This window comes from Athene cunicularia, assembly GCF_003259725.1.
Source record: "Athene cunicularia isolate RWA chromosome 1 unlocalized genomic scaffold, athCun1 chr1_part1, whole genome shotgun sequence".
Classification (NCBI taxonomy): domain Eukaryota; kingdom Metazoa; phylum Chordata; class Aves; order Strigiformes; family Strigidae; genus Athene; species Athene cunicularia.
Window position 1 is genome coordinate 112,179,690 of NW_020799091.1, and position 14,510 is coordinate 112,194,199.

General features: G+C 40.7%; 1 protein-coding gene across 3 annotated transcripts; it reads right to left on the reverse strand.

Annotated features, from left to right (window-relative positions):
- Nucleotides 1-1,979: 1,979 nt before the first annotated feature.
- GPA33 (glycoprotein A33) lies at nucleotides 1,980-12,868 on the reverse strand. 3 transcript variants are annotated; one of them, XM_026859383.1, is made up of 7 exons: nucleotides 12,680-12,868; nucleotides 7,959-8,110; nucleotides 6,815-7,025; nucleotides 6,101-6,259; nucleotides 3,834-3,947; nucleotides 3,167-3,275; nucleotides 1,980-2,492 (listed from the first exon to the last, which is right to left on the reverse strand). In XM_026859383.1, the coding sequence occupies exons 1-7, from the start codon at nucleotides 12,726-12,728 to the stop codon at nucleotides 2,411-2,413; spliced, it is 876 nt and encodes a 291-aa protein (XP_026715184.1). In that variant the 5' UTR covers nucleotides 12,729-12,868; the 3' UTR covers nucleotides 1,980-2,410. The 3 variants fall into 3 exon arrangements, with proteins under 3 accessions (XP_026715184.1, XP_026715176.1, XP_026715193.1); XM_026859375.1 differs by having other exon boundaries at nucleotides 3,167-3,290; XM_026859392.1 differs by lacking the exon at nucleotides 3,834-3,947 and having other exon boundaries at nucleotides 3,167-3,290.
- Nucleotides 12,869-14,510: the final 1,642 nt, after the last annotated feature.

Consider the following 14,510-nt stretch of genomic DNA (forward strand, 5'->3'; position numbering starts at 1 on the left):
ACAAGTGATTAATTCAGTCACAGGAAAACCTTGGAGTAAGATAGGAATTTGAACGTGTGTATTTCTGGTTGACTAAGTTTAACAAATTGGTTGAGGAAAAACACATGTAGCATTCTGATAAATACACAACTTCCAGAATGTTTCTTATTAAAAAAAAAAAAAGGAAGAAAAATATGTAAGCAGCACTGAAATATCTCCACTGTCTCTCTGTGTGCTATCACTTAGTTTATTTCCCAGTGTAGAACAGAGCTGAGAGCTGCAGAACGTAAGTAGTTCTGCTATAATCTTTGTCAGGTTTGACTCTCTTGCTTTTTCCCCTGCTAGTTCTTATGAACCTGCTTACAGAAAATTTAATTCATGGTTTTGGGGGTCATTATGTAATCTCTTCTGTGTTTTGTTGCTGTCTTCCTCAGAGAATGCAGATTTGCTAATCTGCATTCTTCTTTATGCTTGAAATGACCAGTGTGTAAATGTTACTTCAAGACTTCAGCTGACAAGCAGCAATTAAGCTTCACATATCCTAAAAATTAAGAGTATGGGATAGGTAACATTGTTAAAATGGTTTAGAGGCCAGAGCCAGTTTCTGACCATAAATAGTTCTGATAATTTTTGAGTCCTTTTGCTGAGCCTTCTTTGAGAATCCACACTACTATCCCTCAGCTGAGTTGAATATTTATAAAAGAAATAGCTTTTGTTTTACAGTAAAAACTTGTTAAAATGCTAATTAGATAATTCATACTATACTTGCTTGTTACAAAAGAGAATAAACATATCAGCTCTGTTTGAGCCATGCACCTTGTTTTTTATATGCCTTCAGTTTCTGTGTGCAGAATTCTTTTTTAGTCATCCATTTTTGCAGTGTTTTGTCATGCATCTAAACTAAGCACGGGAATAGGTCCTCAGAATGTCTTGCTGAATTGCTTTTCAGGTTATTCATTGCCAGAAAGATTTGGGTTGCATGTACTTTGAACCAGAGTTCTTGGTCTTCACAGTTGTTATTAGTACAAATTAATAATTATATTTTAAGTACCATGTAAAACAAAGGCAGCTAGAAAGCAAGGCAGAATAACAGTTCTGGTAGTCTAATTTGCATAGTTCAAAATCTAGAAAATTCTGCCCATGTGTAGGAGGATTGCTGGTTCTTTAAAGTTATATTTTAGATTTTTGTTACAGATTTAAAAGTAACTACTTGGGGGTAAAGGGTATGTGGGAGGCATTAAAGTAAGTTTCTGAAACTCCTGAAGTCGAAGATGGAACAGAGAGCTTTGAAAGGATAAATATTGTAGTGCAAGTCATTTACTGAACATATCTTTTTTTAAAAAAAAACAAAACAAACAAAAAAAACCCAACAAAAAACCCCAAACCAAAGCAACCAAACAGCTGTTAGCATTACTACTACAGTTAGTCTTTTGGACAGTCCATTTTCTTCCAAAGATACTAGTGATGGGAGTTCTCTCTACATTTGCATGCATCTTGCTCATACAGTGCTTCTGATTAAATTGTTACAGTATTGAATAAAAAGGTATCTTTCCTCATTTTCTCCCGTTTTTCTTTTTTTTTTTCTTTTTTTAAGATGCACTTGCTATGTACATGCACTCACACTGTCAGTTTTTCAGAAGCAGCAGCAGGAGCAATGGACTATTTCTGACTTGCCCATGCACCAGTCTGGAGGAAAGCATAATGTAATGAAAATTAGTATTTTGGAACTCATAAATTCAGGAATCTGACAGTATATAGGCTACTAGACTGTTTCTAGATCTTAATCAGCTGCCAGTTACAAATCCATCTAACTTCTTGACTTATCCATTCTATTAGAATGCATTGTTGTTCCAAACAACTTTCATTGGTCATCAGTGAATTTTTTTCCATAGTTTTATTTATATGTGCATGTATAATATATACAAATAACACATTTAATAAAATGTCCTTTAAAAATTTTCTTGCTTAGATCTGCATAAAATAATTTCGATACTGGACAATTCTGTAAGCTGTGACATTTGTGTAACACCATAAACAAAACCACCCTTCCTCAGTGGCTTGCAGTTGGTGACCTTGAAACCTTCTGTAGATCTGGGGATAGGGTAGCAACTCTGTTCTCCAAATAGACCTGCCTTGGCTTCTTTTTGAGGAAAGTGGGAAGTCTTAGAAGACTGCCTATTTTTGGATGACTGGGTGAAACAGTGCTTCACATGTGTGTTTCTGCCTTGAGGTTATATATTCGTACTCATCTTAGGCACTTCTTTCCAGTGAGACAAGGATAGTCTCTCCCAGAACTTGAAGGCAGAGCCATTAGCTTTCATTTTATTATTCAAAAAACCCTTCTTGCAGTAAGAAAGAGGGATTGATTTATTTTCTACAGTAGTGTCTGTGCCTCAGCAAATCCTGAAGATGGCATTGGCCTCCTGCTTCTTCATTCATCTTCAACATCGTCCTCTGCTCTCTGGTTCCTTGTAGGCATTTCCTTGGAGGGTTCATGTCTGTCTTCTCTCTCCCTACATTGTACAGAAGTAGAGATGCTAATGAAAACCAGCTAGAAATTTTAGCGAAGAGATTTTGTGTTAGAATGGTTTTAGACTACTCTGAGCTGACCTGGAAGAGTATCAAACTGAAATACGTAAATTAAGTCTTGCTGGTGACGTAACAGATATGTAACCTACTTTTTTTTTTTTTTTTCCTGATAGCATGTATGTGGAGAAAAGGTGACTGGTACATCTTTTCTCATCCCACTTTTCTTCCAATGGTCTGTTTCCATCATGAGAATAAACAAAAGGTTTCTATCTTGGAGTGACAGTTCTGAATATGGTGCCTCATGGTGATTTAGGCTAGCAAGGACAGAAACAGCTATAGGGACTCAGAGAAATGAGAAACAGTCTGGGCTTTGCTTATCAAGTAGTTGTGCATGCTTGACTAACTTGGACTTACTAACTTCCTTCCAAGGCTTGAATGTTTGGGTTCTACCCCAGAGACCACAAAGGTGGTTGGTCATACTGGGCATATTCTGTGAGAAGAGATGGGAGCCACTAGGGTGGAAACTGTAAAGAGAAAGCATTGCACGCTTTCCTTGGTTTCTTTTTACTCCCCTGCTTTCCACTACATATGTTGATGCCAGAGGGAGAGCATGAACCCTTGATATGTTCCATTCACTTTTCTAGAGAAAGGTACTTACGTCATCTCATAGTCCCTGTCCTTGTCTGCCCGACAGCAGCAGCAATAGGCTAAAATACCAATAACTATAATTGCAGCAACAGCTCCACCAATGATGCCAGCATAAAGAGCTATGTTCATGGATGCTATACAGGAAGAAAAGAATTAGTCTTTTGCAGTGAGAAAGATACCAAATGCAATCAGCACAATCGCTGGACTTCAAACCCCACCACCAGATGTCAGCTCTCCCTACCATATCCACACTGAGTGGAAGTCACATTTATTTTGACTACAGCAACTGGAATTAATTCTGTACTGGGTAGCTGATAAGGCTGTAGGAGCAATCAGTTAGATGGTGATAGGGAAGAGCCCCTGGATCTGAGCAACTGCTGCACTTTATCAATAAAGTTTAGTTTCAGACTTTTGAGGGCTCAGGCCTATCTCACTCTATCCTTTTTTCATTTTTTCTTTTTTTTAAATCATCTGTGAATTAACCCCATGAGTTAAGAGTGCTCTGGCAGTGTGTAAACCAATGCAGAGAATGTATCTTACAGGAAAAAAAAGTGGTATTTTTTTGAGAGAAAGCAGAATTCTATAATTCTGTCTGCATTGCCTCTATTAATCCTTTGCCACTTAGCTAGGGTACTTTTTCTGGTACTACTCTTCTGATAAGCAGCTCTGTCTCTTACGTGGCACAACGCTGACTGTCATGTTGCAAAATTCCTTTCCCACGATGTTTGTTGAAGTGCAGATGTAAAATCCAGAGGTATCTGCCGAGATGTTTTTCAGAGTTATTTGTTCCCCTGTTGCAAAACACAAACCCAGTCCAAAAAAGAAAATAATTAAAGCAGAAGGGAAGTAGGGACAGCAGCCTTTCAATTCCAGTCCCAGGTAGTGGGAGTGATGAGAGGTTATTAAAAGCTGGTGAATTGCTCTTTCTTGCTCAGGACCTTCCATGCTAGTCCCTAGGTTTTAGTGTGATTTGTGGGAGGACAAATGGAAGCGTGCTGTTTTGATTACAGGGAGCATGTGGCATTTGAACATTGTTTTTAGAAAGAAAATTGTGGGTGGAGGGTAAAGAAGTATGTGTGTTTAGTGAAAGCTCTCTTGCAGTGGATTTTGCTGAGAAATGTAAGATGGCTCACACTGATATCTGGTTTTGAGAACTGGCCATCTGATGAATTCACTTGTAAAAACAAAAAGCTCTTAAATCCTTTAGCTCTTAGGATTTCAGATCTGAATGGTTTAGCAGTGGAGAACATAGTTTTCTAGTCTGGAGAGGTCATGCAGGCTGTGAAAATAAATGAAGGAGAAGAAATGCATTGACATGGGATTACTATAATACTGATGTTTTCTGTCCAACCTAACAGAGCTTAGAACCATATATGAAAATTTAGCTCTGCTCAAGCAGTCTTTGTTTATTACATCTCCAGCTGACATTTGTATGTGTAGTCCATGCTTTTTGCTTGTGATCTACTGATAAAGGTCCAGATTCCTGCTCTAAAAGCAAAAGGCTCTGAATACTTTTCAGTGACTTGTTTTATTTTCCTTGTGATCTCACTTCAGCCCTCTCGTGGGTCTGGGATTCTGTTTAGTCTTTGCTGGCGCCTAGTGCTAGATAGTAAAAGAGCATGCAAACCAAGAAATAACAGACTGCATGCTTGATTTTTCTTTTTTTCTTTTTTTCCAGTGTGATTGTATAGCTCTTAGAGTTGCAGTCTATAATGGGACTGTAAATCCTCCTAAATTAAATCAAGAGTAATTGACTGCTGAGTAAAATTGGGGAAAATGCAGGCAGATGCTGTCCACTTTGGAGAGGTTCCTAAGGGGATTCTGCACATGCTGCAGCACTGGGACTTGGTTAGCACAGGTACTTATTACAGAAAAAAATTGCTTGTAGCAACAGTAGGACATCCAGCCATCTTGTGGCAGAAGGGGACAGTCAGCACACTACTTAGACATCGGTGCTCTGATGAAAACAGAAATGAGGTGGAAATGGATAGAAGAGACTCCTGTCCCAAGGAAGAACAGGATGACGGCAGAAGCAGGCAGGCAGTCGTTGCTAGAAGACAAATCCCGGTATGTTCAGGGCTGTGCATGATGCGTTGGCACCACTTAGTGGCCAGTCAAACGAATAAGGTTTGTGTCCCTGGTGATGTCTCATCTTTTGTATAATTTATGCAAGAATCGGCTAGTGAGTGTTGAATATCCTGTCCAGTCTCATCATAGTTAGTTTTACCTCCATAGTGATGCTAGGGTAAGTTAAACCAGGAAGGGTAGGTTCAGATACCAGGAAGAAACAAAGTTGTTTAAAGGAATGCCTCCAAGTCCTGTCACTACTACACTTCAAAGAATATTAAACCCTCATTTCTGTGTGAATACTTTCTAGGCTCTGACTTAAAGCAAATAAAATACTGGGCCCTGCATGACAGTCCTAAAGAACCAGCAGTCTCTTTGATGCTCAAAGCAGGAATGGTGTAATTATTTCTCATACCACCTTCCTCTAGGAGAGGAGTCATCTCTGGAAGGAAAGTAACTTCCAGAGCCAATTTTATTTGACTTCATCCCAAAAGTGACCTGGTCATTGTCGCGCAAGCTGGGATATAAAGACACACCAATTAGAAAACTTGATGTTATTCCTGAATATTTTGCCCCCTTATGCCCAGCAGTTGAGAAGTAATTATTTCTGTCTGCTTCCAGAACAAGCCAGCTTTCTTGCCAGTTGGAGAGCTGCAGTGAAAATCTTAGTGGCCATTGTTACTTCAGGTAACAGTCCTTTTCCCCCTGCTAAGTTATTACTGAGTGTGCCTTGTATCAAAAGGACAACTTCACAGAGTCCTCGTCAGAGAACTTCCTAGAAAAAGCCTTAAGTGTGTTTTTGTATTTATATTTCAAAATCTTTCCAACCTTGATCTACAGAAAGCTCAAAGGCTTGATGTCTTTGAATTTCTCATACCTTCTGTTGTTTGCAGTACACGGGGCTCATTTTGTACATTGAAGCTTTGCCAGGTATATCTGGGCTTTGGGGAGCCCTCATGAGAAATGCAGGTCAGATTGATTGTCTGTCCATATTCTGCTGTCCCCAAAATACTGCATTCTGGCTTGGATGGTGCAACTGAGGAAGAAAGAAGGAATTAATTTTATTAATGATAAGTAGGTTTTTTTGTTTCAACCCATCTGCTGTACCTGTGGGTTTTATTCTTGCTAAACAGAGGCTGGTCTTGCACCTACCACGGTCTTCTCAAAGGCACTGGAGTGAACTTTTCTCTAATTTGTTTCTCCCTTCTTGGCACTGGTCAGCCAAGAAGGAACTGTAAGATGCTTTTTCCTGTATGTCTTATAGTGATGGGTAACTCATCCTTTGATAACTAGAGTATGACAAGCCACACAGGGAATGAGGAATGCCCTGTAATAAGGCAAGAGTTATTAGGAAAGTGAATTATACAACTTTTTAAAGACTATTTTCTCTGTCAAGTATCAAAGGGAGTTGGGTGCTGTAGGCCTTCCCACCTACTTCCATAGTAGTAGGAAAAGACCAAAAATGGAATTGTGGATGATGATTTCCTGGGAATTTGTTTTCCGTTAGAAAATCTGTTGTAAAGCTATGTGGATGTTAGAGGACAGACAGTGTTTTATCCAATGGATCTGATGTTGCCTCCATCATGCTTACCAAGGACAAAAAGAGACAGGGTTGCAGTCTGCCTGGGGGGGTCATTCCTTAGACGAACGATGCATGCGTACGTCCCATTGTCTTCCATGGTCACTGCATTGATGGTGATACTGATGTCCCCTTTGCTTACATCACCATTAAACTGTATACGGTTTTCATAACCTTTGCCATACTGTACAAGTCCATCAAAATACCTAGTGACAGCATCATCCTGATGGAGAGAGAGGAAAGATAATCAATCTGAGTTTATTCTGTGTGAGTCTACAACGTAACTTGATGGATTATCCCACTCTTAAGAGAAGAGCAGCTTGGAAAATAAGGCCTTAAACTGCCCTGGTTTGGCAAAAAGCCAGGAAAAGCATAGAAATTCAAAAGGGGCTGTGTTTCTGTCTGGAATCCCCTTCTCCCACCTTATCTGAAGTCACAAACAACTGATTTCTTTTGCTGGGGTTTATTTACCTTTCCACTCCATGACAGGACCCATGAGACTTGTCTGAGATCCATATGCCAATCAAATTCTCCTACGATTACACAAACTCCCTTGCCTTCTTCCAGCAAAGATCTTCAGAGAAGAGACCCTTGGCAGTTACTACAAGGAGATCTCTAAAGGTGACTTCCCCTCTCACTAATTCTCAAGAAGTCAAGAACTTCAGAGGTCTCTTTACCTTCCCAGACTACATGTGAATGTAGGAGACCTCAGGAATTTCTTCATGCAATCTTATCAACTTTAAAAATTTTATACAGTATCAAAGATATATAGATATATATATATATATATACACACAAACAGATATCTATAATACATATACTTCAGAACATACATATCTTTTTATAAAGTGTCTGAGTATTTCACATATTTTAATATATATTAACCCACAGTACATACAGTGATGTATCCTCAATACACATTTGCAAGACCAGGAGAGAGGAAAGAGAAGAGTGGGGGCTTGCCTAGTATCATGCAACACATTTGGGATAAATTGCATCTAGAATCAGAGTTTCTGTTTGCATAGTCCTGAGTTTAAAGGAAGTCTTGAAGGATTCTTTTTCTTCCAGCTCACTTTCCCACCCACAGTCCTGCTTCCATCTCTCCTCCCACTCTCTGCATGCCCTAAAATGTGTTTCTTTATGCAACTGAATTTACCTCACTCTTGATTTTCCTCCAGACAACAACATCTCCTGAGGTAATAGAAGCCTCTGTTTTAAAATTACAGCGGAGAGTAACGTTCTTCCCGCGTGCCACCTGTATTTCCTTGGCAGGTGCTTCCACAGTCAGGGCATGAGCAGTTACCAGAACTAGGAAGAGAATAAATTCTGTAGTCAGCAAAATTAACGATATCTGGATTCCATGTTTTGTCTCCAGCTTTTTTACATGCCACAACAACCCTACATCCCCTCTGTCATCCATGACATTCCCCACAGAGCAAGAGGTGACATATGCTGGGGCTATTTGACTACAGGAAGCTGCTGCACACGATGGCTAAGAGCTAAACTCAAAAAAAAAAAAAAAAGGCTTTCCTCACTTTCCTCTTCTTTACCTGGACATACATTGCCATAGAGTTTATAAAGATGTTTGGGTGGGGTTTTTTTCTGAGCCCTCTTTCAGTGTGACTGACATCCTTTGGCAGTTCTAAATATACAGAGGGAGACAGATAAACAGATAAGTGCATCAGCAGTCTTAAGGATTCAGGCTAAACTAACAAACTGATACTGTCAAATTTCAGGGATTGGGAAAACTGTCAAATAACTTGCCTCCATCCAAGTCCATACAGAGGTGACATTTTGTGCTAGGGAGACAAAACCTGTTTATGTAATGCCCTGAAAGAGAAAAATCTAGAAAAGCAAAGAGCTTGAAAGGAACGAGAGATAAGAGATAAATAGCTATTCTTCTTTAAAAATTAGTAGGGTAGTAATCACCCTTCTCCAAGAACTGCAGCTCCTGCCTTGTGGAGCACAAGAATAGCTGAGAGTTGAATACAACAGAAATCCCTCTATGCCCTGGTGGAGCATGCAGAGCACTGGATAGGTGTGTGTTGTATGCCATATTCCATTTGACTTGATGCTTAATCCATCATACCTGAGCATTAGCTAGTGGCAGGTCTTACTTATTCTCAGAACTGGGCTGGAGGTTTACCTCTGCCCTGCTATAGATGACTTTCATGCCTGTGGGAAGCTATGTTTAAAAATGCCTGCTTTCTCCTTACAGTTTGTGTAGGGCTTGGGGTTTTTTTATGGCATCAAACTGAATATTTTGGAAAAAAAAAAAAAGTCTGAAACCAGTTAGAGTGCAGGAAGGTGGAAAAAGGAGTGCTGCTCAGAGGCACTCCTGTGACAAAGAGTAATATGGCCCAGTAAGGAGGAAAGTGGAGGAGGGCAGAGATGAATGCTCTCCTGAGAGGCACGCTCTGTGTGGTGGTGAAGGTTTGCTTCTGGAAGAACCAGGCTGAGTCAATGTTCCCTGGAGAAGATTTGCCTGAGAAGTTGCTGTCTAACAAGCTTTGGGCCCTCATTCTGCTTTATCTCTGTCTAGATTAGATCCATAACGAAGTGTAATATGTAAGGGAGGGAACAAAGGATGGCCTAGGTTCCACCTTGCAAGCTGACTGTGAATACTTGCTTTTTTAGGCAGGAAAGAAACAGACACACATGCATTAGGTCAATAAGAGTAAGTCATTGGCAAGTTGAGCACTACCAGATCATTGACTATAGAAGCAGTGAACAATAGTGTTCCTTAGAAAATAACAGCATAGGGACCCAAAAGGTTTTGTTGTCACTGCACTAGGAGCCTGCTGGTAGCAGTTCAGGTACTTGCATAGGATAACATGGGACATTTGGCATGAGGATCTGCTCCCCCTTGGGAGAGGCAAAAGCTTCTGTAACAGGTTCCTGGATCCAGTCTGTTCTCCACAGGATATGGTCCTTCAAGTCTCTTCTTAGAAATGGCTTATACTCCCAGAATTTCTGTATTTTCTCTCTTCTGAGAGAAGTTTGATGGGAGTTTTCACAGCAACCAAACCCTTCCCTCCCCTGCACCCCTCCTTCCTTGCTGCCGGGCAGGGATGCCCTCCCTTCCACAGCTGTCTTCAGAAGAAGCTTCAGACATTTTCAGCAGGAGTGCACAGACTGCCTTCTGTGCTTGTTAGTGTCCTGGCAAGCAAGGCGGCCAAGTGACCAGAGCAGGAGGCTTCCAGCTGAAGTTCTGATCTTTCTGCATTCCCCATTCTGTAACCGAGATGTTCTGTGATCTTGCACAGTTAATGACTTAAGTTTGCATTTTAGTCTTCCTCGGTGACATGGTGGTAGTGTTCTCTTGGGGATTAATTCATTTACAGCTGCTGACAGCAATGAGGAGGAAACCAGCAGGGCAAAGTATTTCTAGCATGGTTTTATTGCAGCCACTCCCAGGTCTTACCCTGCTCTGGAGCACCCACTGTAAGGGCCGTGTTTGTGTAGCCCCAGGGCTCTTTCTGACTGCATTTCTTTCTGACTTTTTTTCCTTGCGCCCTCTATATGAGACACCTATGAAAGCTTTCTCTTGCCTTTTGTGACTGTATAGAGACACCCTAAGTGAAAAGCACCACCATCTGTACTGGGAGATGGAGCAAAACCCATTTCCTGATCCTTTTGTCACTCAGAAACTGGTTCCACCAGGCTGGAGTTCACTGACAGGTCATTAATTCAGCCCTGAGGCAGAGAAGAGACTACCCAACCCTAAGGCTTCCCCTCACAAGTGCTTTTCCTTTTGCCAATCGGATGACTCAAATACTACAATAAATCTTTGTTTTTTTCCAAGCATGTCTTAAGCGCAGAGTCGGGTAACAGCTGAACCAAACCCCATGTTCAAGAGACACAGCCTGTAACAAGCGAGACTGCTTATTCATCTGTTGCTGTCACCCTAATGCCCGAATTCTTCTGATGCTCTCCTGTTTTTCACCCACGACAACTCTTTGTGGCTCCCACTCCTCCCTTGTTAGGGCTCCTTCTGGCTCTCAGGGAAGCTGCACAGTTTCATTCTGGGATGCCATTTACTCACACCGATTTCCTCCTTCCCCCTTCTCACCACATTGCACTTCTTCACAAAGTCGCCAACAGCCAGCTGGTTACAGTCAGCATGTCTAAAAACAGGGGTGTTTTCCTCATGGGTTGGGGCCTTTTTTCTGAGACAAAACAGAATCTGTTCTAACTATGGCTGAAGGGAGGGGAGGACCGAGAAAGAACTTCAGAAAAGGAGAGAGGACTAATAGCCTGTATAGTACTAGAGGGATGGTGTCACCTAGATTTAACCCTTAGAATTACTTTTTTGTGTGCTATCAATTAGTATGTTTTCAGCATAAGAAATTGAGAAAGGTTTTACCTCCCAATGCTCAACTTAAACATTTGTACAAAGGAAGAAGAAAATCAGAGTGATGTGCCTACTTTCACATTCCTTACTAAGTGATAATCAAAACAGAATGAAGGGCAATTAATAGAGTTGGAAACAGAGGAATTTTTTGTTTGCTGGAAAAAAAAAAGAGATCTGGATCAAGCAAAATTATTATTGCTGATTTGTCTTGGTAGATTTCCACTTTTCCTACTTTTGTTACTAGGCAAATGTTTTACTTCACTTTTATAAGGAAATGCTCTGACTTTTAATTCGTGACAGAATCACAGAGTCATCTAGGTTGGAAAAAAATCAGTACTTTACCTCAGAATTTAGCTGAAATTAATTTCAAAGTGGGTGAGGGGAAACCTCTTAAACGTGAAATTTGCAGAGAAAATAAAATTTTGTTTGATTCAGAATGATCATTTGGGGTTTTTCCTTCAGCAAGAAGTTCACAGTACCAGTTATTCACACAACTGCAGTGAAAACTGCAGCACATTCAGGGCAGCTCTGGCATCCCAATATGGCACTGCCATGTGCTGTGCAGTTTCTTCACTCTGGTGCAGGGCAGGAATCTACTATACTTCCTCCAAAATTTTTTCGACAAGAAGAGCTTCACCCAACATACATATCTTTGTTCTGAAAAGTTTCCCATCTATAATTTGGATAGCATGAATGGTGAGAATAATGAAAAAGGAGAATGAATACCAATGTTACACAATTTACATGATGATCATCAAATCATGACCCAAGCACATCTACTGCATATGGAGCATATCCACTTTATCTAATTATGTTAAACGTTGTGAATTTCCTTCTTGTGGGTCTTACTGTTGAACTGAGGTTTTCAGGATTTTTGTTAAAAACCAAGCAATTGCCATGTGCATGTTTGAAGGCTGGAAGAAAGTGTAGGAGCATTGGTATGAGAAGATGTGACAGGTCAAAAAGCAGTGGAACTGAGACTGCAGGCTCTGCAAGACAGGATGAGAAAGGGCAAGTCTGTGAGGAAGGCCAGGGGTGGGCTGGCTGATTTACGTGTATTAGGGATTGTTGTGCATCCCTTTGACATGAAGAATATATAGAGATCACAAGTTGTATCAGAGTACATATAAACAGTAGGATTTAGATTTACAGTGGCAATGCTACATGCAGATTTATGTATAAAAGAATAAAATACAAGGATTTTACCACTTCCAGCTGAGGAAGTTCCTTCTTCAGAGATAAACATTGTATTTAATGGAAGCTATTAAAACTGTTTTTAAAAAATATTTCCAGCCTCATGAAGAATAGCATTCTTTCTGTTCTTAACGCTGTCTTGTGGCTTTAGGAGATGCCTGTGTCTGGACATTTGGCCCAGAGATGGTAAACACACCTGCCTGATCATAAACATGAAGGAACTTTTACTAAACAAAAAAGAAACACACAAAGTCCATTGGAGTACTTGGACTTTGTAGTGCTTTTTCCTTCCGCCCAACCCTGGAGGACATAATCAAATTAGTACTCACTTGCACTGAAAACGAACAGCCAAAGTCTTTTCATTGCCGTCCTCCTCATCTCTCTTTTGTTTCACCTCAAGGTGCTCTTTCTTGTATCTCTAGGTGGCTGGGTAAGTAATTGGCTTTAGCTGAAGGGCTACTTCACAGTGTTCTCACAAGTTCACTCCCTCAGTCTCTTTTAAAGCTCTGCTTTTCCAGTCTGCCACTCCCCTCCCAGCCAGAATGACAAGCCAGATCACCAGTAGGCTTTGACATCGCTTGCTGCTCTCTGCCTGGGGGCAGAGAGGAAACTTGTGAACTCCTTCCCCAGTTGTGAACTTTCTTCCCCAATTAAACTGCCTTTCCCAGTTTCTCCTAACATGCAGGTACATAAAGGAAGAGAAGAGGCAAACCGAAGGGTGCGGTGACTGGGCGTGTACAATAAAACAACTGAAATCATGCATGTGATGACATGTAACCAGGGGAGGATAAGCCTCATTCATCTTAAATATTTATTAAGGGAGCTGTCTAGATCCAGGATTTAAGAAACAGGGGTGCCTAACTCCACTGACTTTAATACTTGAAAGAATATGTAGTTTATGAGAATCTGATGACTAATACATTATCTAAATATAAGTGAGATGCATCTCAGCCAGGTTCTTATGCCTACTGTTCAACTGTCCCAGTGTGTGGCTTGCACAGCAGCCACAGGTGACAGAGGCACCTTTATGCTGAAAAGGCTGTTAGAGAAACCAATCAATGGCTTGTAGCATGCTAGCTACATTTCCGTTGAGGCATGCGCAGTGAAAGTCCAGCCACTGCTCCCGTATTCTGGATGGACACTTGGAAAGCACAAATAACTGCTACTATAATTGACTGAAGAATAAAAGGAGGACTGATGGCAGCTCAGGCAAATATCTGACATTACATTTAATTGAGTGCAGCTGGCTAGCACGTCTTTTAAACTCTTCACTGCCAACAGGCAGCAGAGGATGTCTCTGTCCGGAATAGTCATCTGTGCTCTATTTCTAGCCATTTGAGAGACAAAGTCACTTTTAGGGTGTGAGTGATCATTTTAGACATCTTAGATGGGGACTTCATGTCTTCAGACATTTTTCTTCAGATTAAATTAATCATACAATGATACTGATTATACTGATACCAATGGTACTAATGAACTCTGTTTTGATTTTTGAAGGAGGCTACCTCAAAAGTTGGTGTCTACATCAGAGATACCCGTGTTTAGTCCAGTAAAGTGGGTCTGGATCTTGATCTTGTGCTGACCCCATACTTGCATGGTAAACCTGCCAAAAGCCATGGTAAAGACTGCCTCTTTTTCTGTATGGCAGTTATTCAAAACACCTCTAAGATAATGAAACTTACTAGTGACTGGAAATCCAATCAGTACTTTTGTGCTTGCTACATAACCTCTGTTCTCTTCAGTTAGCACAAAGCAAATTAAAGCACATGAGACTACAGAAACTATATTCCTTGGCAACCTTCCAAATTAGGGCATTCAGAAGAAAAATCCATCCTGCTGTATGTGTCTCATCTTTGATAGGCTGCAGGCGTTAGGAGATGGCAAGGGCCCTGCAAAGAGAGGACAGCTTTTTTCCAGAAACAGCTTGCTAACTTCTAAATGCTAACTACAAATGATTCAAGATGTAAACAAAATTGTAGCAAGGTCAGTAGTCTCCTTTCTCCTCTTTGGAGCCCACAAGGATGAGGTTCCTCACAAGGATGAATTAAATTTTTACCTCCTTTAAAGACTTTAAGATCTTTGTGACTTTATTCCACAGCCTCCAGGGAGAGACATGTAGGGTCTTTGCCCTAGCTTCCACACTTCTGATTTTGCTCCCAT

Coding starts and splice junctions, on each gene's coding strand:
- GPA33 (XM_026859375.1), bottom strand. CDS start 12,728: ATGAGGAGGACGGCAATGAAAAGACTTTGGCTGTTCGTTTTCAGTGCA. Junction 3,948..6,100: donor TGTACTGCAAACAACAGAAG/GTATGAGAAATT, acceptor GTTTTGCAACAG/GGGAACAAATAACTCTGAAA. Junction 2,493..3,166: donor GACAGGGACTATGAGATGAC/GTAAGTACCTTT, acceptor TGTACAATGTAG/GGAGAGAGAAGACAGACATG.